Source organism: Vidua macroura, chromosome 26 (assembly GCF_024509145.1).
Source record: "Vidua macroura isolate BioBank_ID:100142 chromosome 26, ASM2450914v1, whole genome shotgun sequence".
NCBI classification, from domain to species: Eukaryota; Metazoa; Chordata; class Aves; order Passeriformes; family Viduidae; genus Vidua; species Vidua macroura.
In genome coordinates, this window is record NC_071596.1 from 5,995,143 (window position 1) to 6,020,141 (window position 24,999).

A 24,999-nucleotide genomic window follows, 5' to 3' on the forward strand; every position below is an offset into this window, starting at 1 on the left:
GCGGGGACACCGGGACCTCACGGTGCCCTTCATCGCCCCCGCAGCGAGGATGAGGACGGCTGGGGGGGCCACCGCCACCGTCCCCACTGTCGCCGCTGGCAGCCCAGCGCCGCGCCGCCGCGGCGGCAGCGGCCCGGCCGGTGAGCGCCGCGCCCCCGTGCCACGGCGAGTGCCACCGGGCGCCGCCCCTGCCCTGACCGCGGCCGTGTCGCTGTCGCTGTCGCTGTCCCCAGCGCGCAGCCCGGACCTCTTCGAGCGCCTGCAGCACGCCGTGAGCTCCCTGGAGCGCGCCGTGTTCTCCCGCCACCGGCAGCCGCCGGCGTGGCCACCGCCCGCCCCGGCGTGGCACCGAGCGGTCCAGGTGAGCCCCGCCACGCCCGCGGTGCCCCCGGGGGCGGCGCGGCGGGCACGGACTGACCGGCCCGGCACGGCCAGAGCCTGCAGGAGCTGAGCCGGACACCGGGCTGGGCGCGCCGCTGGTGCCCGGAGGGGGCGGCGGGGCCGGGGCTCCCGGCGGAGGTGGCGGCGGCGGCGGCGAGGAACGCGAGCCTGCGGGCAACCCTGGGCCAACGCGACGAGGAGCTGGGCCAGGCCACGGCCGCGCTGCGGGCGCTGCGGGGCGAGCGGGAGCGCCTGCAGGGCAAGGTGCGGGCGGGGCGGGACGGCGGCTGCCACCGTCGGGGCGTCACCAGAGCGGCCCCGGTGCTGAGCCCCGTGTCCGGTTCAGGTGCGGGACCTGCGGGAGGCTCTGGCCAGGCTGGAGGAGCCGGGAGGGTCTGGCAGTGACACCCCCGGGACCGGCGACACCCCCGGGACCGGTGACAGCCCCGGGACCGGTGACAGCCCCGGGACCGGCGACACCCCCGGAACCGGCGACGCCCCCGGGACCGGTGACAGCCACGGGACCGGCGACACCCCCGGGCCCAGCAGCCCCCCGGGGCACCGGGTGAGTGCGGGGCCGGGGCACGGGTGGGTCCTGCCCCGGCACGGGGCTCTGGGGTCCCCTCCGCAGGATGTCACCCGGGGGCGGTGACGGCGCTCGGCCCCGCGGGGTGCCGCCCCCCCGGGATCACCCCCCGGGCCGCTCCCCTCCATGTCGCACCCTCCCGGTCCAGCCCCGCGCCCCGCTGTCCCCCCCAGCCCTCGGCGGGCCCCGGCCGGGAGCAGGAGGAGCGGCTGCAGCAGCTGCAGGGGTGAGTCCCCCCAAACCCCCGAGTCCCCCCAAACCCCCCCGGGGACACTGAGGCACGGCTCCGGTGACCGCGGGCCCGCAGGGTGCTGGCGCGGCTGCAGGAGGCGAACCGGGAGCTGGCGGCGGCGCTGGGCGAGTGCAAGGGCGAGGCGGAGCGGCTGAGCATGGAGCTGGGGCGGAGAGAGTCCCGCTGCAGCGGGCTGCGGCTGGCGCTGCGCTGCAGGTGCACGGGGACGGGAACGGGGAATGGGGACAGTCCCCTGAGACCCTCGGGATGGGGACAGGGACAGGGACGGGGACAGGGATGGGATGGGATGGGATGGGATGGGATGGGATGGGATGGGATGGGATGGGATGGGATGGGATGGGATGGGATGGGGACAGTCCCCTGAGACCCTCGGGATGGGGACAGGGATGGGGACAGGGATGGGGACAGGGACGGGGACAGGGATGGGATAGGATGGGATGGGGACAGTCCCCTGACACCTTCGGGATGGGGACAGGGATGAGATAGGATGGGATGGGGACAGTCTTGCTGAACCCCTCAAGATCAGAACAGGAATCAGGACCTGAATGGGGACAGGGATGGGATGGGATGGGATTGATGGGATGGGGACAGGGATCGGGATTGGGATCGGGATCAGGATCAGGATTTGGACTCGGATGGGGACCGGGCTGGGGACAGGGCTGGGGACCGGGCTGGGGACCGGGCTGGGGACAGGAATGGGGACAGGGATCGGGATTAGGATCAGGATCAGGACTCGGACTCGGATGGGCACAGGGCTGGGGACCGGGCTGGGGACAGGAATGGGGACAGGAATGGGGACAGGGATGGGGACAGGGATGGGGACGGTCCCCCTGAGCCCCTCGTCCCCCAGCGAGCGCTGCGGGGGCGCCTACGCCGTCCTCCTGGACCTGGTGCGGGCAAAGGTGGCACCGGAGGGTGGCACCCGTGGGGGTGAGTGACAGCGGGGGGCACGGGGGGCTGGGGGAAACTGGGGGGTCATGAGGGGGGATACTGGGGTGATGGGGAGGATACTGGGGGGATACCCAGGAGCAAGCAGGGAGGATGCTGGAGGGAAGCGTGAGGCACGCGTGGGGCTACTGGGGAGTGCACGAGGGATACTGGGAGGTACTGGGAGGACTTCGGGGGGACGCAGGGAGTTTGTGGGGCACCCCAAAGCCCCCCCCACACCCCTTGCGGGCGGCCCTGGGTAGCGGCACTGCCCGCACCGTGCCCAGGAACCGCGGCGGAACCGAGCCCGGGCCACGAACCGGGAGCCGGCGCCGCCACAACGGAACCGGGACCCGGCCCCGCCACACCGGAGCCCGCGGGGCCAGCGGAACCGGACAGCCGAGAGGACCCCGCGGACAGCCCCGGGGCTCACAGGTACCGGGGGGCGCGGGGGTCCCGGCACTGAGCCCCCCCCCCGGGTCCCCCGTGCCCACCGCCGCCGTGCCCGCCCCGCAGCTCCCGGGGCATGGCGGAGGGAGCGCTGCGGGAACTCATCCGGCGGCTCCGCGCCGAGCAGGCGGCGGTGGAGGGGTCCCTGCTGGACGCCCCCGAGCCCTCGGAGCCCCCCCGGGAGCGGGACCCCCGAGGCCGGGCGGAGCGGGCGCTGCGGGACGCGCGGGCGCTGCTGCCCGGCTGGAGGCGGCCCGAGAAGGAGGAGCTGCTGCAGGAGCTGGCCGTGCTCAAGGTGGGCTTGGGATCCCTCCATGGATCCCTCCATGGATCCCTCCATGGATCCCTCCCTGGGTCCCCCCGTGGATCCCTCCCATGATTTCTTAATGGATTTCTCCATGGATCCCTCCCCGGATCCTTCCCTGGGACCCTCCCTGGATTTCTTCAGGGATTTCTCCATTGATCCTTCCCTGGATCCCTCCCTGGGTCCCTCCCTTGATCCTTCCCTGGATCCCTCCATCAATCCCTTCATGGATCCCTCCCCGGATCCTTCCCTGGGACCTTCTCTGGATTTCTTCATGGATTTCTCCATGGATCCCTCCCTGGATCCTTCCCTGGGTCCCTCCCTTGACCCTTCCCTGGGTCCCTCCGCGGTCCCTGCCCGGCTCCCCTGCCCGTGCCTCAGTTTCCCCCGCGGTGCCCAGGAGGCGCTGGCGGAGCTGCGGACGCGGCTGCAGCTGGCCCAGAAGGAGAAGCGGGCCCTGGAGCTGCTCCTGGCCGCGCACGGGCCCCGCGAGGCCGCGCTGCGCCTCCTGCTGCAGCACCGGGAGCGGGAACGGGAGCGGGACGGGCGGGACGGACCCTCCGGCAGCTCCGGCAGCAGCTCCGGCAGCTCCGAGGAGGTAGGGATGGGTGCCATGGGGCCGGCCCCGGGGTTTGGGGGGTCCCGAGGGACGGGAGACACGCCGGGAATCTCTGCAGGACGCGCGGAGGGGCCGGGGGGCGGCGATGGCTCCGCGGAACCCCCCGGACCCCGAGAGAAGCAGGGAGGAGCTGCTCCGGATCCGGGCCAGGTGAGGGATGGGAACCGCGTGGGGCTGGGAATTGTGTGGGATCGGGAATTGTGTGGGGCCGGGAATTCTGTGGGATCGGGAGCTGTGTGGGACTGGGAATTGTGTGGGGCTGGGAATTGTGTGGGATCGGGAATTGTGTGGGGCCGGGAATTGTGTGGGGCCGGGAATTGTGTGGGATCAGGAATTGTGTGGGGCCGGGAATTCTGTGGGATCGGGAGCTGTGTGGGATCGGGAGCTGTGTGGGACTGGGAATTCTGTGGGATTGGGAATTCTGTGGGATTGGGAACTGTGTGGGACCGGGAATTGTGTGGGATTAGGAATTCTGTGGGGCCGGGCATGGTGCTGGGGCGGGCTCGGGGGTGGCGCTGGTGACACGCGTGTCCCCAGGACGGAGCGGCTGCGCGGCCGTGCCCAGGAGCTGGCGCTGGCGCTGGAGCAGGGCAGCGCTGCCAGCCGTGCCCAGCAGGCGCTCAGCGCCGCCGCCACCGCGGAGCTCCTCCAGGAGCACAGGTGGGCGCGGGGCCTCGGGGCGGTGGCCCCCGGGTCCCCCGGGTGTTCTGGGTGTCCTGGGTGTCCTGAGTCCCCCGGGTCCCCCGGGTCCCCTGGGTGTCCTGAGTCCCCTGGGTGTCCTGAGTCCCCTGGGTGTCCCGGGTGTCCCGGGTCCCCTGGGTGTCCTGGGTGTCCGGGGGCCTCTCAGTTCCCTCAGTCCCCTGATTCCCTTTGGTTCCCCTCATTCCCCCGGCTCCCCCAACTCCCTGACTCCCTAAATCCTTAAATCCCCAAATCCCCGGCTCCCCTGGATCCCCCGACCCCCCTGACTCCCTAAATCCCAAAATCCCCTCATTCCCCCGGCTCCCCCAACTCCCTGACTCCCTAAATCCTTAAATCCCAAAATCCCCGGCTCCCTCGACCCCCCTGACTCCCTAAATCCCAAAATCCCCGGCTCCCCCGACCCCCCTGACTCCCTAAATCCCAAAATCCCCGGCTCCCCTGGATCCCTCGGCTCCCCTGACTCCTTAAATCCCCAAACCCCAAAAATCTCCAGCTCCTCTAGATCCCCCAGCCCCCTGACTCCCAAACCCCCAAAATCCCCGGCTCCCCCGAATCCCCCTGGCTCCCTAAATCCCCAAACCCCCCAAATCCCCGGACCCCCCGGATCCCGCACACCCCCTGAGCGCCCGGTGGCCCGGGGCTGGCGCTGCCCGCAGCTCGCTGGCCCTGGCGTACCGCGGGGCGCGGCGCAGGCAGGCGGAGCAGCTGCGGCGGCTGCGGGCGCGGGCGGCGGCGCTGCGGGGCCAGCACGGCCGCAGGGAGCGAGCCCTGGCCCGGACACTGCGGGACCGCGAGCGCGGCGGCGAGACCTGCATCTAGGGAGCCGCGGAAAGGCACGGGGAAAGGCGGAAAGGCACGGGAAAACCAGAGGAATCCACGGGGAAACCAGAGGAATCCACGGGGAAACGCGGAAATCCACGGGGAAACCAGAGAAATCCACGGGGAAACCAGAGGAATCCACGGGGAAACGCGGAAAGGCACGGGGAAACCCGAAAATCCACGGGGAAACGCGGAAAGGCACGGGGAAACCAGAGGAATCCACGGGGAAACCACAGAAATCCACGGGGAAACGCGGAAAGGCACGGGGAAACCCGAAAATCCACGGGGGAAACCCGAAAATCCACGGGGAAACCAGAGAAATCCACGGGGAAAGGCGGAAAGCCACGGGGAAACCACAGAAATCCACGGGGAAACCCGTAAATCCACGGGGAAACGCGGAAAGGCACGGGGAAAGGAGGAAATCCACGGGGAAACAACAGAAATCCACGGGGAAAGGCGGAAAGCCACGGGAAAATGCGGAAAGCGACGGGGAAACCACAGAAATCCACGGGGAAACCCGAAAATCCACGGGGAAAGGCGGGAAAGCCACGGGGAAAGCCGGACATCTATGGGGAAATATGGAAATCCACAGGGAAATGCGGAAATCTATGGGGAAATATGGAAATCCACGGGGAAACGCGGAAATCCACGGGGAAACCCAAAAAGCCGTGGGGAAACCCGGAAATCTGTGGGGAAATCTGGAAATCCACGGGGAAACCACAGAAGTCCACAGGGAAACCCGAAAATCCGTGGGGAAACCCGGAAATCTATGGAGAGCCCCAAAAATCTATGGGGAAATCTGGAAATCCACGGGGAAACCACAAAATCCCTGGAGACCTCCAAAAACCCCTGGACACCTCTCGAAACCCCCAAAACCGGGGGGGTTCCTGCTGGACCCCCCGATAATAAACTCGTGGCTCAGCCCCGCTGCCTTTGGGGTTTTGGGTGGGGGGGGCGGCTCGGTTTGTCCCAGGAGAAATCCCAAAAACCCTGGAGAACCCCCAGAAATCCCTGGAGAACCCCAAAAATCCCTGGAGAACCCCAAAAAACCCTTGGACACCCCCAGAAATCCCTGGAGAACCCCAAAAATCCCTGGACAGCCCCAAAAATCCCTGGAGAACCCCAAAAATCCCTGGAGAACCCCCAAAAATCCCTGGACAGCCCCAAAAATCCCTGGAGAACCCAAAAAATCCCTGGAGAACCCCAAAAAAACCCTTGGACAGCCCCAAAACCCCCCTGGAGAACCCCCAGAAATCCCTGGAGAACCCCAAAAAAAACCCTTGGACAGCCCCAAAAACCCCCGGAGAACCCCTAGAAATCCCTGGAGAACCCCAAAAACCCTTGGACAGCCCCAAAAATCCCTGGAGAACCCCAAAAATCCCTGGAGAACCCCAAAAAACCCTTGGACACCCCCCAAAACCCCCTGGAGAACCCCCAGAAATCCCTGGAGAACCCCCAAAAATCCCTGGACAGCCCCAAAAAACCCCTGGAGAACCCCCAGAAATCCCTGGAGAACCCCCAGAAATCCCTGAGCAGCCCCACGACAACCCTGGAGACCCCAAAACTCCCGGGGAGCCCCACAAAGAGCCCCGGGCCGGTTTGGCCCCGGCGCTTGGGGACAAAGGGCGGGACCCCCGCGGTGGCCCCGGCCAAAGGTGACAGCGGTGGCACATCCATGTTCAGGAGGGGACGGGAGCCGCGACCCCGCGGGATCGGGATGGGCTCAGCCAGGCGGGAATGACGGATCTGGGGTAACGGGGCAAGGGCCCGGGGGAAACTGAGGCACGGGTGTGGAATGGGATGGGATTTATGGGGTGGGATCCGTGGGGTGGGATCCATGGGGTGGAATGGGATGGGATTTATGGGGTGGGATGGGATTTATGGGGTGGGATCCATGGGGTGGAAAGGGATGGGATTTATGGGGTGGGATGGGATCCGTGGGATGGGATTTATGGGGTGGGATCCATGGGGTGGGATCCATGGGGTGGAATGGGATGGGATTTATGGGATGGGATTTATGGGGTGGGATTTATGGGGTGGGATCCATGGGGTGGAATGGGATGGGATTTATGGGGTGGGATCCATGGGGTGGAAAGGGATGGGATTTATGGGGTGGGATGGGATCCGTGGGATGGGATTTATGGGGTGGGATCCATGGGGTGGGATCCATGGGGTGGAAAGGAATGGGATTTATGGGATGGGATTTATGGGGTGGGATGGGATCCATGGGATGGGATTTATGGGATGGGATGGGATTTATGGGGTGGGATGGGATCCGTGGGATGGGATTTATGGGATGGGATGGGATCCATGGGATGGGATTTATGGGGTGGGATGGGATCCGTGGGATGGGATTTATGGGGTGGGATCCATGAGATGGGGGCTGGATTTTCCCTGCAGGGATCCCACAGCAGAGTTTTAGGATCCAGGGATCAACATCTGGAGTTGGGGTGGTGGAGAGGGCTGGGAGAGGGATTTTGGGATGGGGGATTTGGGATGGAGGATCTGGGATGGGGGATCTGGGATGGAGACTTTTGGATGGGGAATTTGGGATGGAGGATTTGGGATGGGGGGGTTTGGGATGGGGAATCTGGGATGGAGGATTTGGGATGGGGGATTTGGGATGGGGGGATAATTCAGGATTCAGGGATTTGGGGGTGCAGGGATTCAGGGGTGTGGGGATAACGCAGGACACGGGATATGGGGACACTTCAGGGATGCAGGGAAAATTCAGGGGAAATTCAGGAGCTCCCTCCACCCCACGCACTCCGAATCGGGGTCACCCCGGAGCCCTCCCGGGCCACCGAGCGCCACCGGGGCGGTGCCACCGGGGCCACCGGTGCCGCTGGGCCCGTCATCCACTGCCCGATGTCTGTGCCCATTGTCCGGTGTCCGTGTCCGGTGTCTGTGCCCGGTGTCCGTGTCCGTGTCCTTGCCTGCTGTCCGTGTCCATGCCCAGTGTCCATGCCCAGTGCCCAGTGTCCGTGTCCATGCCTGTGCCCACTGTCCATGTCCGGTGCCCACTGTCCGTGTCCAGTGTCCATGTCCATGCCCGGTGTCCATGCCCACTGTCCGTGTCTGGTGTCTGTGTCCATGCCTGCTGTCCGTGTCCATGCCCAGTGTCCGTGCCCAGTGCCCAGTGTCTGTGTCCATGTCTGGTGCCCCCTGTCCATGTCCAGTGTCCGTGTCCGTGCCTGATGTCCATGTCCAGTGTCTGTGTCCATGCCCAGTGCCCAGTGTCCGTGTCCATGCCTGTGCCCACTGTCCATGTCCGGTGCCCACTGTCCGTGTCCATGTCCGTGTCCGGTGTCCAGTGTCCGTGTCCGTGTCTGTGTCCGTGTCCGTGTCCGCTGTCCGTGTCCAATGTCCGGTGTCTGTGTCTGTGCCCGCTGTCCGTGTCCATGTCCGTGTCCGGTGTCCATGTCCAGTGTCTGTGTCCGTGCCCGCTGTCCGTGTCTGTGTCCACTGTCCGTGTCCGTGTCCGTGTCCAATGTCCGGTGTCCGTGTCTGTGCCCGCTGTCCGTGTCCGTGTCCGGTGTCCAGTGTCCGTGTCTGTGCCCGCTGTCCGTGTCCGTGTCCGTGTCCGCTGTCCGTGTCTGTGCCCGCTGTCCGTGTCCGTGTCCGGTGTTCGTGCCCGCTGTCCGTGTTCAGTGTCCATGTCCGTGTCCGTGCCCACTGTCCGTGTCCGTGTCCGCTGTCCGTGTCCAATGTCCGGTGTCCGTGTCCGTGCCCGCTGTCCGTGTCCGTGTCCGTGCCCGCTGTCCGTGTCCGTGTCCGGTGTCCGTGTCTGTGCCCGCTGTCCGTGTCCGTGTCCGTGTCCGGTGTCCGTGTCTGTGCCCACTGTCCGTGTCCGTGTCCGTGTCCGGTGTCCGTGTCTGTGCCCACTGTCCGTGTCGGTGTCCGGTGTCCGTGTCCGTGTCCGGTGTCCGTGTCCGTGTCTGCTGTCCGTGTCCAATGTCCGGTGTCCGTGTCTGTGCCCGCTGTCCGTGTCCGTGTCCGTGTCCGGTGTCCGTGTCCGGGGCTCCGGGCTGCCCCCGGGGTCAGAGGTCAGGGCTGGCCCCGGGGCCCTTTTGAGATTCAAATCCGCTCCGGGCGGGGTCAGGCCCCGCGTGAAAGGCGGGGGCAGCCGGGGCCGCCCGGGCCCGGGGGACAGAGGGGGCAGAGGGGGCAGAGGGGACAGAGGGGACAGCAGGGACAGGGCAGGTGGCACCTGGCGCTGGAGCCTCCCCCCGCCACGTCCCGCTGAGCCCGGGGCCACCGCGTGTCCCCGGTTCGTGCCTCAGTTTCCCCGCTGGAAAGGCAGAGGGGTCAGGTCAGCCCCGGGAATTGTCACCTCTCCCTGGGGTGACACGGGGAACGTGGCGGGGGACAACGTGGTGACACCGAGGCTTGAACCCCCAGAGTGGCTGAAAAGCAGGGATTTGACCCCAAAATCCCCAAATTTCACCCATGGGGCATCAGGGGGGACGGACGGACAGAGGGACGGGGTGGTCCCAGTCCAATCCCGATCCAATCCCAGTCCAATCCCAATCCAATCCCAATCCAATCCCAATACAATCCCGATCCAATCCCGATTTGATCCCAATCCAATCCCAGTCCAATCCCGATCCAATCCCGATCCAATCCCAGTCCAATCCCAAATCCATGGTGGCGATCACCCAGGTGATTTCACCCACTGAAAAAAAATCCGGGATGGTTTTTGAGATCTTTTCCTGGCCCCCCAAGGCCAGGTTTGTCCATTAGGAAGGATCCGGGATGATTTTTGGGACCTTTTCCCGCTTTTCCACCACCTCCAGCACATCCCCGGCCCCGTCCCCGTCCCCAGAACCCCCAAACCACCCCAAAGCCTCCAAAAGCCGCGTCTGACCCCAAAAAGGAGCCCGGAAAAGCCTCGGAGCCTTCCCGGGGCCTTTTGTGGGGCGGGAGCAGCGGAGCGGCGCGAGGAGGAGGAGCGGGAATGGGAACTCGGGAACTCGGGAATTCGGGAATTTGGGAACTGGAATTCCTCCGGAGATCAAACGCCGGCCCCAGGCGGACACCGAGGACGTCCAAACAAACCCGGATCCGATTTCCCGCTTTGTTCCTGGATTGTTATTTTGGGGTTTTCCTGGGGTTTGGGTTGTTTTTTTTTTTTTTTTCCCGAGGCCATAAATCACAGCCTGGCACGGGGGAAGGGTGGGGGTGACCCCGCTGGGCCCCGGGTTGGGATCCCCCAAATCCGGCCCCATTCCCAGCTGGATTCTCCAGGGGTTATCCCACGATCTGGGGAATTGGGGTCGGTCCCTTGCAGTGAGCAGAGCACCCGAAATCCAGGGAATTGGGGCACCCTCACCCTTGGGGACACTGTGGGGACTCTGTGGATTGGGATCCCCCAAAACCCAGCCCCGTTCCCAGCTGGATTCTCCAGGGGTTATCCCATGGTTTGGAGGGGGGGGGGCTTTAGGATCAGATCCCTAAATCCAGGGAATTTGGGGTTTTCATTTCATTTATGGCCACCTCTGCCGCCCCCTAATTCCGGGCTCAGCTTGGCTCTTCCCTTCACCCCGGCCCAGAACACGGATCAGGAATTCCAAGGCCAATCCCAGCCTGGCACCTTGGGGACACCGCGGGGTGTTTGGGGTCACGCCGGGGACTTTGCCCGCGGCCCCGGGGCAGGGCGGGTGCCGGGGGTCAGGCACCTTTTCCCCGCTGGGATTGTCCCGGTGATCCCGTGGTTAATGATTCCCAGGAATGCCAGCACCCCCCGAGCCCGCCCCTGGCCCCGACGGGTCCGACTGGATCGACCGCATTGCAGCCGCCGGTTATGGGGCCGCAGGCACCTTTTGGGGCTGCAGGGACTTCATGGGGCCGCGGGACTTTCTGGGGTCTCAGGACTTTATGGGCCTGCAGGACTTTTTGGGGTCTCAGGGCGTTTTGGGGCCATGAGCCTTTTTGGGGTCTCAGGACGTTTTGGGGTCACGGGGACTTTTTGGGGTCTGAGGATTTTATGGGGTCTTAGTACTTTATGGGGTCTCAGGACTTTATGGGGTCATGAGACTTTTTGGGGTCTCAGGATTTTATGGGGTCTCAGGACTTTATGGGCCTGCAGGACTTTTTGGGATCACGGGGACTTTTTGGGGTCACAGGACGTCTTGGGGCCATGAGCCTTTTTGGGGTCTCAGGACTTTTTGGGGTCTCAGGACTTTATGGGCCTGCAGGACTTTTTGGGGTCACAGGGACTTTTTGGGGTCTCAGGATTTTATGGGGTCTCAGGATTTTATGGGATCTCAGTACTTTATGGGGTCTCAGGACTTTATGGGCCTGCAGGACTTTTTGGGGTCACAGGGACTTTTTGGGGCTCAGGATTTTATGGGATCTCAGTACTTTATGGGGTCTCGGGACTTTATGGGCCTGCAGGACTTTTTGGGGTCAGGGGGACTTTTTGGGGCTGTGAGACTTTATGGGGTCACAGGATTTTTTGGGGTCGTGGGACATTACGGGGCCACAGGACTTTATGGGGCCATGGGGGTTTATGGGCCTACGGGATTTTGTGGGGCCACAGGATTTTCTCCTGGTACAATGTGGGGCTCCCAGTCTGATGCTGGGATCCCGGGTGGATCCTGGAATCCCAGTGCCAGTGCCAGGCTCCCAGTTTGACCCGGGGTGATCCCGGAATCCCAGTGATCCCAGTTTGATCCCGGATTCCCAGTTCCGTGCTGGGATCCCGGTGCCACGTGGGGCTCCTGTCCCAGTGCCAGGTTCCTGGTACAGCGTGGGGCTCCCAGTTTGACCCGGGGTGATCCCGGAATCCCAGTGATCCCAGTTTGATCCCGGATTCCCAGTTCCGTGCTGGGATCCCGGTGCCACGTGGGGCTCCTGTCCCAGTGCCAGGTTCCTGGTACAGTGTGGGGCTCCCAGTTTGATCCTGGAATCCCGGAGCCGTGCCAGGCCCTCGCTTGGATCCTGAGATCCCAGTTTGATCTTGGGATCCCAGTTTGATCCTGGTTTCCCAGTCTCATCCCAGTTTCCCAGTCTGATCCCGATTTCCCAGTTTGATCCCAGTTTCCCAGCCCCATCCCAGTTTCCCAGTTTAACCCCAGTTTCCCAGCCCCATCCCAGTTTCCCAGTTTGACCCCGGTTTCCCAGTTTGATCCCAGTTTCTCAGTTTGATCCCAGTTTTCCAGCCCCATCCCGGTTCCCCAGTTTGATCCCAGTTTCCCAGTCCCATCCCAGTTTTCCAGCCCCATCCCGGTTTCCCAGCCCCATCCCGGTTTCCCAGTTTAACCCCAGTTTCCCAGCCCCATCCCAGTTTCCCAGCCCCATCCCGGTTTCCCAGCCCCATCCCGGTTTCCCAGTTTAACCCCAGTTTCCCAGCCCCATCCCGGTTTCCCAGCCCCATCCCGGTTTCCCAGCGCTCCCGGTGCCAGCCTCCCGCTGTCCCCGCAGCTCCCGGTGCCCGCCGAGCCCCGAGGGTGCCCGAACCGCCGCGGGGGCCCGGGAGGGGCCCCGGCCGCCGCCCCCGGTGCCCGAACCGCGCTCTCCATCCCCGCTCCCCCGCTCCCCCGCTCCCCCCGGCCCCGCTGGCCCCGCTGGCCCCGGTGGCCGTTCCCGACCCGCGGGGTGCGGGGGGCGGCCCCGGTGCGGCGGCGGCGGCGGCGGCGGCGGGGCCGGGACCGGGGCAGGACCCGGGAGCGGAAGGGGAGGAGGCCGGGGAGGAGCATCCAGGGCGGCCACCGCGGCAGCGGCTGAACTTTGCTCTTTCACGGGAGGCGGGGAGAGCCCCGGGGCTCGGCAGAGCCGGTCCCGCCGCACCCGCAGCCGCACCGGCACCGGGCTGCGAGCGGCGGCGGGGCCCGGAGAGCGGCGGGGGCGAACCGGGGCAGCGCCGCCTCCTTCCTCCTCCTCCTCCTCCTCCTCCTCCTCTCCTCCTCCTCCTTCCAGCCGGTGCCGCGGAGCGCAGGAGCCACCGGGGGCGGGAGCGGCCCCGCATGCGGCCGGTGCCCGCGGGGGGGATGCGCCGCGCCCCGGCCCCGCCGCCGCCGCCGCCGCAAACTTTCCGCGGGGCCGTGAACCGGCAGGAGGAGGAGGAGGAGGAGAGCGACAAATCCCTGAGGGGGCGACCCCAAAAAAAAAACCTGAAAAAGAAAAACTACCCCAAAAAGCGGAGCTCTTTCCAGCCAGCGGTTCCTCGGTAAAACTTACCGAACTCGGCGCGGGGAAACAGCGGGAGGGGAAGAACCGGGAGGAGAAGAACCGGGAAGAGAACCGGGAGGAGGAGAACCGGGAGGAGAACCGGGAGGAGGAGAAGAACCGGGAGGAGAACCGGGATCAGAACCAGCACCGGGAGCAGAAGAACCGGGAGCAGAAGCAGCATCGGGCGGAGAAGAACCGGGAGCAGGAGCAGCACCGGGAGAAGCCCCGGGAGGAGCAGCAGCACCGGCAGGCTCCGCTCGATGCGGCGCTGAGCCCCCGCGGCCCCGCGGAGCCATGGCCATGGTGGCCGGCGCTTGGGGCGAACCGAACGGTGGCGGAGCCGGTGGCACCGGAGGCGGCGGCGGCGGCGGAGCGGAGGAGGCGGCGTCCCCCGGCGGCGGCGGCAGCGACGCGGAGCACGGCGAGGAGGAGCGGCCCGGGGCCGGCGCGGACTGCGTGGTGTGCGGGGACAAATCCAGCGGGAAGCACTACGGCGTGTTCACCTGCGAGGGCTGCAAGAGCTTCTTCAAGCGCAGCATCCGCAGGAACCTCAGCTACACCTGCAGGTGACAGCGGCCACACCGCGGGGACAGCGGCGACACGGCGGGGGGACAGCGGGAGGGGCGCGGGGGGACACCGGGAGGGGCGCGGGGGGACACCGGGAGGGGCGCGGGGGGACACCGGGAGGGGCGCGGGGGGACAGCGGGGACACGGCGGGGGGACACCGGGAGGGGCTCGGGGACACGGCGGGGGGACACCGGGAGGGGCGCGGGGGCGCAGCCGGGGGGATCCCGCTTGGGGGTGAGTTGGGGTCTCGGTGTGGTGGTGCTGGCGGTGTCCCAGTACAAACCAGTGGCTCCCAGTACAGCACGAGGCCCCCCCCAGTGCAAACTGGGGCTCTCCCAGTACAAACCAGTGCGGCACCGGGGTCACCCGGGAGGGACAAGTGGCTCCCAGTGCAGACTAAGGGTGCCCAGTGCAGCTCGGAACCGTGCTCCCAGTTCAGCCCAGTGCTCCCAGTTCAGCCCAGTGCTCCCAGTTCAGCCCAGTGGCTCCCAGTTCAGCCCAGTGCTCCCAGTTCAGCCCAGTGGCTCCCAGTTCAGCCCAGTGCTCCCAGTTCAGCCCAGTGGCTCCCAGTTCAGCCCAGTGCTCCCAGTTCAGCCGAGGTTTCCCCCCAGTCCATCCCAGTTTCCCCCAGTCCAGCTCTGTTTCCGCCCCCCCGGCCGCCCCCATTCCCGGTATTCCAGGTCCATCCCCCGGCCTCATTCCCGGTCCATTCCCGGCCGCATTCCTGGTCCATTCCCGGTCCATCCCGGTCCATTCCCGATGTTCCCGATGTTCCCACGTTCATTCCCGGTCCATCCCCAGGGATCCATTCCCGGTCCGTTCCCGCTCCATTCCTGGTCCATCCCGGTCCGTTCCCGGTCCATGCCGGTCCATCCCGGTCCACCCCCGTCCATCTCGGTCCATCCCGGTGTTCCCGGCGCTCCCGGCATTCCCGCGGTGCCGTGACTCACCCCGGGCACGGCCGGGATCCAGCGGGAGCCGCGGGAATGCCGGGAGCGCCGGGATGCAGCGGGAGCGGGGGGACACCGGGAGCGGGGATCCGCTGGAACACCGGGAGCAGCGATCCAGCGGGATAGGGGATCCACCGGGATGTCGGGATCAGGGATCCTCTGGAATTCTGGGATCAGGGATCCGGGGGAACACCGGGATATCGGGAGCTGGGAGCCGCTAGGATACGGGGAGCGGGGATCCCCTGGAATTCCGGGATAATGGGGGCAGGGATCCCCTGGAATTTTGGGGTACGAGGAGCAGGGATCCCCTGGAATTCCGGGATAATGGGAGCAGGGATCCCCTGGAATTTTGGGGTACCAGGAGCAGGGATCCCCTGGAATTCCGGGATAATGGGGGCAGGGATCCCCTGGAATTCCAGGGTACCAGGAGCAGGGATCCCCTGGAACACTGGGATCCGGGATCCCTGAGGAATCTGGGATGGGATCCTCGGGAAGTTCGGAGCTGCTGGAACCTCCAGAATTCCCAGAGTCTGGAATGAGGGAGTCCCCAGTGCCAGGCTGCTCCCGGAGGGCGGAATTCCCAAATTTCTGAGGGTCGCCATTCCCTCATCCCGGCTCAGGGAAGGCTCTGGAATCTTCGGAGAAGGAAAAAGGATCAGGAATCATCCGGGAGCCGCTGGATCCAATCCCGGCTGGAATCGGCTCCCGATCCTGAAATTATCCCGGATTTTTCCCGATGGGCAAAATCACCTGGATGATCCCACCACAGCCTTGGAATTTCGGGAAAAGCTCCCCAAAAATCATCCCAGGTTTCTCCCAATCCCAACAGGAATTCCCCCGGTCCCTCCCCAGCTCCAGGGGCGGCACAGGCCAGAATTCCCAGCTGGAAAAACTTCCCAAGAAATCATCCCAGATTTTTCCCAGTGGATAAAATCACCGGGATAATTCCCACCGTGGCTTTGGAATTTTGGGGAAAGCTCCCAAAATTCCTGCTGGGTTTTTCCCAAGGGCCGTGGGGAAAACCTTTCCCAAAAATCCCCTCCGGAGTTTTCCAGTGGGAAAGGCGGCAGCGAGCTGGGAAATTTGGGAATCTTTTTGGGATCACCCTTCCCTGTATTCCCAAATCCCAAATCACCTCCCTGTGGATGCGGCTCCAGGCCCTGCCTCAGTTTCCCCTCTGGATCCTTAGGGGATAAAGATGGGATTTGGGGAATTCCAAATTCCCGGAAAAAACAGAGCAAGATCCCTGGGATAGGGAAGGGCTGGCAGCACCGGGATTTGGGATGTTCCTGAAGTTTTTTCCCCCCTTTTATTTTTTAAATTTCAAAAGCCTGGAAGTGATTTGGGAATCGTTGGAATTTTGGGATATTCCAGAGGGTTTTTCCCTTTTTTTTTTAAATTTCTAAAGCCAGGAAGTGACTTGGGAATTTTTGGCTTTTCCAGAGGAACAAAGCTCCAGGATCCCGCTTTTGTTCCGGGAATCCAAAGCGGCCCCGAGCTCATTTGCATATTCAAAGTGCCTTTAATTGTCGCTCCCGCTAATTACCTGCCCTAATTAAGTCATTAGCACAGCCCGGGCCTTTTGGAGCTTCCCAAATTTCCCAGCTCGCTGCCGCCTTTCCCACTGGAAAACTCCGGAGGGGATTTTTGGGAAAGGTTTTCCCCACGGCCCTTGGGAAAAACCCGGCAGGAATTTTGGGAGCTTTTCCCAAAATTCCAAAGCCACGGTGGGAATTATCCCGGTGATTTTATCCACTGGGAAAAATCCGGGATGATTTCTTGGGGAAGTTTTTCCAGCTGGGAATTCCGGCCTGTGCCGCCCCTGGAGCTGGGGAGGGACCGAGGGAATTCCTGTTGGGATTGGGAGAAACCTGGGATGATTTTTGGGGAGCTTTTCCCGAAATTCCAAGGCTGTGGTGGGATCATCCAGGTGATTTTGCCCATCGGGAAAAATCCGGGATAATTTCTGGGGATCTTTCCCCAAAATTCCAAGGAATTATCCGGGTGGTTTTAGTCACTGGGAAAAAAAATCCTGGATAATGTCTGGGGATCTTTTCCCAAAATTCCAAGGAATCATCTGGGTGGTTTCAGTCACTGGGAAAAAAATCCAGGATAATTTTGGGATCTTTTCCCAAAATTCCAAGGAATCATCCGGGTGGTTTTAGTCACTGGGAAGAAAATCCAGGATAATTTTGGGATCTTTTCCCAAAATTCCAAGGAATTATCTGGGTGGTTTCAGTCACTGGGGAAAAAAAATCTGGGATAATTTTGGGATCTTTTCCCGACGCTCCCAGACCTTGGGGGCTCCCCCAGGGTTTTTTTCATCCACTGGGAATAAAAAAAGAATCCGGGATAATTCCCGGTCTCTTCCCGGCGCTCCGTTTTCCGGGAATGCGGGGCTGGATGAAGACGTCAGCGCCGCTCCCGATCCCTGCTTTTCATCGGGATCACGTTCCCGGCCGCGCCGGGGCTGTTCGGGATGAATTAATTCCGTGGGAGCCCCGGCGGAGCCGTGTTGGGATTCCGGAAAGATCCGTGTCGGGATCGCGGCTCATCCCCAATTCCCCGGCCCCGCCGGGAAGGGATTCCCCGCTGCGGGATCGCCCTGGGAGTGGGATCGGGGGGGCTGGGGGGGACATTCCGTGTGGGAATGGGAGCCAGGACCCCTTCTGCAGGGATTTTGGGAATTTGGGGGATTTTGGGATGAATCCATGGGCCAGGACCCCTTTTGCAGGGATTTTGGGAATCTGGGGGATTTTGGGATGAATCCATGGGCCAGGACCCCTTTTGCAGGGATTTTTCAGGGATTTTGGGGAATTTTGGGATGAATCCATGGGCCAGGACCCCTTTTGCAGGGATTTTTCAGGGATTTTGGGGAATTTTGGGATGAATTCATGGGCCAGGACCCCTTCTGCAGGGATTTTGGGGAATTTTGGGATGAATCCGTGGCCCAGGCCCCCTTTTGCAGGGATTTTGGGAATTTTGGGATGAATCCATGGGCCAGGACCCTTTTTACAAGCTCTGAGGAATTTTGGGAATTCTCTCCCTTTATCCCAGAATCCCACGGGATTTGGGGTCAGCGCTGCCTGAGGGATTTCAGGCCCAGCCCCGCAGGAATTCCTTGGAATTCCTTGGAATTCCGGGAGCCGCTTCCACGGGATCACCGAGAAGGAAATCCCGAAAGCTTTCCAGCAAAGAAGCCGTCAGCAAGGACCATTCCCAGAAAATCCCATAAAGCTGGGAATTGGCTCCGGGATTCCCGGGATGGATGCGGGGCTGGGCGGGGCTGAAATTCCCGGGAATTCCGGCTGATCCCAACGATTCCCACAGATCCAACCGGGACTGCCAGATCGACCAGCACCACCGGAACCAGTGCCAGTACTGCCGCCTCAAGAAGTGCTTCCGGGTGGGGATGAGGAAGGAAGGTAGGGAAAAAATTCCCAAAGAACCCCCAGGAATCCCGGGAGTGCCAGGTTTTGGGGGGAAAAACCCCGTTTTCCCCCTTTTTTGGGGGCATTTTTTGGGATTTTCCCTCGTTTTCTGAGCTCGCTTTGGGCTGCGGGATGGGGTGGATTCCTGGATCCGTGGAGATCCCAAATTCTGCTCCCTGTTCCACCCCCGTCACCCCCGGGATGCAAATCCCAAATGCTTCCCGGGATGTGGCATCCAGGAGGAGGCGTTTATCCCAAAAATCCTGGGTTTATCCCAAAAATCCTGGGTTTATCCCAAAAATCCTGGGCTTATCCCTAAAAATCCCAGCTTCGTGCCCAGATTCCCAGGTTTATCCCTAAAAATCCCAGGTTTATCCCTAAAAATTCCAGGTTTATCCCTAAAAATCCCGGGCGTATCTCAAAAATCCGGGATGATTTTTGGGATCTTTTCCCGGTGCTCCAGGGCCACGATTGGGATCATCCAGGTGGGTCCAGCAATGGGAAAAATCCGGGATGGTTTTGGGAGGTTTTCCTGCTGTCCCAAATCCCCTTTTCTCCTTGGAGAGCCCTGCAGGGAACACCGGGATCCGTGCGGGGTCGGGGTGGAAATCCAGTGGGATTCTGTGGGATTGGGATGAGTATCTGGTGGGATTTTTTGGGATCATGGTGAAGATCCAGTGGGATTTTTTGGGATCACAATGAAGACCCAGTAAGATTTTTTGGGATGGAGATAAAGACCCAGTGTGATTTTTTGGGCTGGGGACAAGGACCCGGTGGGATTTTCTGGGATGGGGATAAAGACCCGGTGGGATTTTTTGGGATGGGGACAAGGACCCAGTGGGATTTTTTGGGATCACGATGAAGACCCGGTGGGATTTTTTACCTGGTGGGATTTTTTGGGATGGGGATCAAGACCCGGTGGGATTTTTTGGGCTGGGGACAAGGACCCGGTGGGATTTTCTGGGATGGAGATAAGGACCCGATGAGATTTTTTGGGATGTGGATGAAGACCCAGTGGGATTTTTTGGGATCACAGTGAAGACCCGATGAGATTTTTTGGGATGGGGATCAAGACCCGGTGGGATTTTCTGGGATAGGGACAAGGACCCAGTGGGATTTTTTGGGATCACGATGAAGAGCCGGTGGGATTTTTTACCTGGTGGGATTTTTTGGGCTGGGGATCAAGACCTGGTGGGATTTTTTGGGATCATGATGAAGATCCAGTGGGATTTTTTGGGCTGGGGACAAGGACCTGGTGGGATTTTCTGGGATAGGGACAAGGACCTGGTGGGATTTTTTGGGATCACAATGAAGACCCGATGAGATTTTTTGGGATGGGGATCAAGACCCAGTGGGATTTTCTGGGATAGGGACAAGGACCTGGTGGGATTTTTTGGGATAGGGACAAGGACCCAGTGGGATTTTTTGGGATCACGATGAAGACCCGGTGGGATTTTTTACCCGGTGGGATTTTTTGGGATGGGGATAAAGACCCAGTGGGATTTTTTGGGATCACGATGAAGACCCGGTGGGATTTTTTACCTGGTGGGATTTTCTGGGATGGGGACAAGGACCCAGTGGGATTTTTTGGGATGGGGATCAAGACCCGGTGGGATTTTTTACCCGGTGGGATTTTTTGGGATGGGGACAAGGACCCAGTGGGATTTTCTGGGATGGGGACAAAGACCCGGTGGGATTTTCTTGGATGGGGACAAAGACCCAGTGGGATTTTCTGGGATGGGGACAAAGACCCAGTGGGATTTTCTGGGACGGCATTGACCACCCTGCCCCCCGTCCCCCCCCTCCAGCCGTGCAGCGGGGCCGAATCCCCCCGAGCCACTCGGGCAGCAGCCCCAACCCGCTGCCGGGGGCCGGCGACTTCTTCAACGGGCAGCCGGTGTCGGAGCTGATCTCGCAGCTGCTGCGCGCCGAGCCCTACCCGGCGGCGCGCTACGGCGCGCAGTACGCGCAGCAGCCGGGCAGCGTCATGGGCATCGACAACATCTGCGAGCTGGCCGCCCGCCTGCTCTTCAGCACCGTGGAGTGGGCGCGCAACATCCCCTTCTTCCCGGAGCTGCCCGTGGCCGACCAGGTGGCCCTGCTGCGCCTGAGCTGGAGCGAGCTCTTCGTGCTCAACGCGGCGCAGTCGGCGCTGCCGCTGCACATGGCGCCGCTGCTGGCGGCCGCCGGCTTCCACGCCTCGCCCATGTCGGCCGAGAGGGTGGTGGCCTTCATGGACCAGATCCGCGTCTTCCAGGAGCAGGTGGAGAAGCTCAACCGGCTGCAGGTGGACTCGGCCGAGTACAGCTGCCTCAAGGCCATCGCGCTCTTCACGCCCGGTGCGGGGCCGGAGGGGCGGGGAGGGGATTTTCCCACAGGGGGTTTTGGGGTTGGGGATGGGTACACAGGGGGTTTTATGGGTTTTCCCAAGGGTTTTTGGGGTTGGGGATGGGTACACAGGGGGTTTTATGGGTTCTTCCGAGGGTTTTTGGGACTGGGGTTGGATACATAGAGGTTTTCCCAAGGGTTTTTGGGGTTGGGGTTGGGTATGGAGAGGTTTTCCCAAGGGTTTTTGGGGTTGGGGATGGGTACACAGGGGGTTTTATGGGTTTTCCCGAGGGTTTTTGAGGTTGGGGTTGGATACAGAGAGGTTTTCCCAAGGGTTTTTGGGGTTGGGGATGGGTATGGAGAGGTTTTCCCAGAGGGGTTTTGGGGTTGGGGATGGGTATGGAGAGGTTTTCCCAAGGGTTTTTGGGGTTGGGGATGGGTACACAGGGGGTTTTATGGGTTTTTCCCAAGGGTTTTTGGGGTTGGGGATGGGTACACAGGGGGTTTTATGGGTTCTTCCGAGGGTTTTTGGGACTGGGGATGGGTACATAGAGGTTTTCCCGAGGGTTTTTGAGGTTGGGGTTGGATACAGAGAGGTTTTCCCAAGGGTTTTTGGGGTTGGGGATGGGTATGGAGAGGTTTTCCCAAGGGTTTTTGGGGTTGGGGATGGGTATGGAGAGGTTTTCCCAAGGGTTTTTGGGGTTGGGGATGGGTATGGAGAGGTTTTCCCAAGGGTTTTTGGGACTGGGGATGCGTACACAGGGGGTTTTATGGGTTTTTCCAAGGGTTTTTGGGGTTGGGGTTGGATGCATAGAGGTTTTCCCAAGGGTTTTTGGGACTGGGGATGAGTACAGAGAGGTTATCCCAAGGGTTTTTGGGGTTGGGGATGGGTATGGAGAGGTTTTCCCAGAGGGGTTTTGGGGTTGGGGATGGGTACACAGGGGGTTTTATGGGTTTTTCCAAGGGCTTTTGGGGTTGGGGTTGGATACAGAGAGGTTTTCCCGAGGGTTTTTGGGGTTGGGGATGGGTACATAGAGGTTTTCCCAAGGGTTTTTGGGGTTGGGGATGGGTACACAGGGGGTTTTATGGGTTTTTCCCAAGGGTTTTTGGGGTTGGGGATGGGTATGGAGAGGTTTTCCCAAGGGTTTTTGGGACTGGGGATGAGTACACAGGGGGTTTTATGGGTTTTCCCGAGGGTTTTTGGGGTTGGGGATGGGTACAGAGGGGTTTTCCCAAGGGTTGGGGGTTGGGTCCACCTGGAGCTGGGAATGAGTAGGGAAAGGTTTTTGTGGGTTTTCCTGAGGGTTTGGGGACTTGGGATTTCGGGATTTTGAGAAATTCCCAATGGATTTTGGGATATTCCCTATAAATTTTGGGATGCTCCCAATGGATTTGGGGAATATTCCCTATAAATTTCGGGACATTCCCAATGGATTTTGAGAAACTCCCAATGGATTTGGGGGCATTGGGTTTTGGGATATTCCCTTGGGGATATTCCCAGTGGATCCCGTGACATCCCCTACAAACCCCATGGCATCCATCCCCTATAAATCCCATCACATCCATCCCCTACAAATCCCGTCACATCCCCTACAAATCCCATGACATCCATCCCCTACAAACCCCATCCATCCCCTACAAACCCCATCCATCCCCCCAAACCCCATACATCCCCACAAACCCCATCCATCCCCCACAAACCCCACATCATCCATCCCCACAGACCCCACAGACCCCATCCATCCCCACAGACCCCATGACATCCATCCCCTACAAACCCCATCCATCCCCACAGACCCCATCCATCCCCTACAAACCCCACACCCTGCATCCCCCACATCCCCACACACCCCGCGCCCGCTCCGAGCGGCCCCGTTGCCTTGCAGACGCCTGCGGGCTGTCGGACCCGGCGCAAACCCCACACCATCCATCCCCACGGACCCCACAGACCCCACACATCCCCCCAGACCCCACAGAGCCCCCAGACCCCACAGACCCCCCAGACCCCCCAGACCCCGCGCCCGCTCCGAGCGGCCCCGTTGCCTTGCAGACGCCTGCGGGCTGTCGGACCCGGCGCACGTGGAGGCGCTGCAGGAGAAGGCGCAGGTGGCGCTGACCGAGTACGAGCGCGCGCAGTTCCCGGCGCAGCCGCAGCGCTTCGGGCGGCTCCTGCTGCGCCTGCCCGCGCTGCGCGCCGTGCCCGCCGCGCTCATCTCGCAGCTCTTCTTCATGCGCCTGGTGGGCAAGACCCCCATCGAGACCCTGATCCGCGACATGCTGCTGTCCGGCAGCACCTTCAACTGGCCCTACGGCGCCGGGCAGTAGGGACGGACGGACGGACGGACGGACGGGCCGGAGAGCGGGATTGGCCGGACAGCGGGACGGGCCAGAAAATGGAACGGGCCGGACGGACAACGGGATTGGCTGCAGGGACAGCGGGACAGGCCAAACGGACAGCGGGACAGGCCGGACAGCGGGACAGGCTGGACAATGGGATGGGCCGGACAGCGGGACAGGCCAAAGAACGGGATGGGCTGGACAACGGGATGGGCTGGACAGCGGGAAAGGCTGGACAATGGGATGGGCCGGACAATGGGACAGGCCGGACAGCGGGACAGGCCAAAGAACGGGATGGGCTGGACAACGGGATGGGCCGCACGGACAGCGGGACAGGCTGGACAATGGGACAGGCCGGACAGCGGGATGGGCTGGACAGCAGGACAGGCTGGACAATGGGATGGGCTGGACAGTGGGATGGGCTGGACAATGGGACAGGCTGGACAATGGGACAGGCTGGACAATGGGACAGGCCGGACAGCGGGACAGGCTGGACAATGGGACAGGCTGGACAATGGGACGGGCTGGACAATGGGATGGGCCGGACAATGGGATGGGCTGGACAGTGGGATGGGCTGGACAATGGGACAGGCCGGACAGCGGGACAGGCTGGACAATGGGACGGGCTGGATAATGGGACAGGCCAAACGGACAGCAGGACAGGCCGGACAATGGGATGGGCCAGACGGACAGCGGGACAGGACGGAGAACGGGATGGGCTGGACAATGGGATGGGCTGGACAATGGGATGGGCTGGACAATGGGATGGGCTGGACAGCGGGACAGGCCGGACAGCAGGACAGGCCAGATAATGGGATGGGCCGCACGGACAGCGGGACAGGCCGGACAGTGGGACAGGACGGAGAACGGGACAGGCTGGACAATGGGATGGGCCAGAGAACGGGACGGGCCGGACAACGAGCCAGACGCTCCCCAGGAACGGGATTGGGATTTGGGATTTGGGATTCTCCTCAACACCGGCGGCTCCCGGTCCCGCCCGAACGGGGCCGCGCCCTCACGGGTTGTGCCTGCAGAGTTGTGGGGTTGGCGCCAAAGTTTTGGGGTCCTGGCGTTGTCCCAAAAGGTTTTGGGGTCCTGGCGTTGTCCCAAAAGGTTTTGGGGTCCTGGCGTTGTCACCGGAATTTGTGGAGTCCCAGCATTGTCCCCAAAAGTTTGGGAGTCTTGAGGTTGTCCCCAAAAGAGGTCCCAGTGTTGTCCCAAAAGGTTTTGGGGTCCTGGCGTTGTCCCCAGAACTTTTGGGGTCCTGGCGTTGTCCCCAGAAGAGGTCCCAATGCTGTCCCCAGATTGTCCCCCAAAAGTTTTGGGGTCCTGACGTTGTCCCCAAAGATTTTGGGGTCCTGACGTTGTCCCCAAAGATTTTGGGTCCTGGTGTTGCCCAAAAAAGCTTTGGGGTCTTGGCATTGTCACCGAAATTTGTGGGGTTCCAGCATTGTCCCCAAAATTTTGGGGTCCTAAGGTTGTCCCCAGAAGTTTTGGGGTCCTGGCGTTGTCCCCAGGGTGTCCCCAAAGGTGGCGGGGACACACAGGGGACACAGCCCCCCCCCGGACTGTCCCCGCCCGGCTGGCACCAGGATGAGCCAGACTTCAGGATTTGGGACTTCAGGATTTGGGATTTTGGGGTTCCGGGACCACTCCCGGCCGATGGAATCCTCGCTCTGCCATATAAACTCATTAATTAATGCCAATTAAAGACGTTTCCTACAACCCCGGAGGTCTGGAATGAGCCAGGATTCGGGATTTCAGGATTCGGGATTTCAGGATTTCGGGATTTGGGATTTCAGGATTTGGGATTCCGGGACCACTCCCCGCTGATGGAATCCTCGCTGCGCCATATAAACCCGTTAATTAACGCCAATTAAAGACATTTCCTACAATCCCAGGGGTCTGGATTTGGGATCGGGCAGAAAAACTGGAACTGGGGAGATCAAACCCACCCCAAAAATAAGGAATGTTCCATAAAAGTCCTGAAATTGGGATTTTTTTCTGGGGGGGAATTGGGGATTTCAGGGATTCTGCTTCAGTTTGGGTTTTTTTGGGGAATAAATCCCACTGGGAAGAGCTGGAGCAGTGGGATGAGGGGATTTGGGATTTGGGGGGGTTTGGTTTTCTCTTCCCAAGGATTGAGGGGATTTGGGATTTCTTTTCCCAAGCT

The 24,999-nt window shown here is 61.9% G+C and overlaps 2 protein-coding genes and 1 long non-coding RNA gene across 3 annotated transcripts; all 3 read left to right on the forward strand.

The window, feature by feature from the left end:
• The first annotated feature begins 49 nt into the window (after positions 1 to 49).
• On the forward strand, positions 50 to 5,107 carry USHBP1 (USH1 protein network component harmonin binding protein 1). The gene is given in 14 exon segments (XM_053999119.1): positions 50 to 140; positions 234 to 361; positions 436 to 645; positions 728 to 871; positions 873 to 946; positions 1,116 to 1,193; positions 1,275 to 1,415; positions 2,071 to 2,150; positions 2,435 to 2,582; positions 2,664 to 2,892; positions 3,302 to 3,499; positions 3,579 to 3,670; positions 4,058 to 4,180; positions 4,879 to 5,107. Coding segments are annotated over 14 exon segments (1,899 nt in total). The 3' UTR covers positions 5,042 to 5,107.
• Positions 5,108 to 12,792: 7,685 nt separating this feature from the next.
• NR2F6 (nuclear receptor subfamily 2 group F member 6) lies at positions 12,793 to 23,150 on the forward strand. The gene is made up of 4 exons (XM_053999468.1): positions 12,793 to 13,779; positions 18,061 to 18,155; positions 19,970 to 20,500; positions 22,540 to 23,150. The coding sequence occupies exons 1-4, from the start codon at positions 13,508 to 13,510 to the stop codon at positions 22,812 to 22,814; spliced, it is 1,173 nt and encodes a 390-aa protein (XP_053855443.1). The 5' UTR covers positions 12,793 to 13,507; the 3' UTR covers positions 22,815 to 23,150.
• A 507-nt stretch (positions 23,151 to 23,657) lies between these two features.
• Positions 23,658 to 24,551, forward strand: LOC128819416 (uncharacterized). The gene is made up of 2 exons (XR_008440692.1): positions 23,658 to 23,881; positions 24,174 to 24,551. It is a non-coding gene; the product is annotated as an uncharacterized LOC128819416 (long non-coding RNA).
• The last annotated feature ends 448 nt before the right edge of the window (positions 24,552 to 24,999 follow it).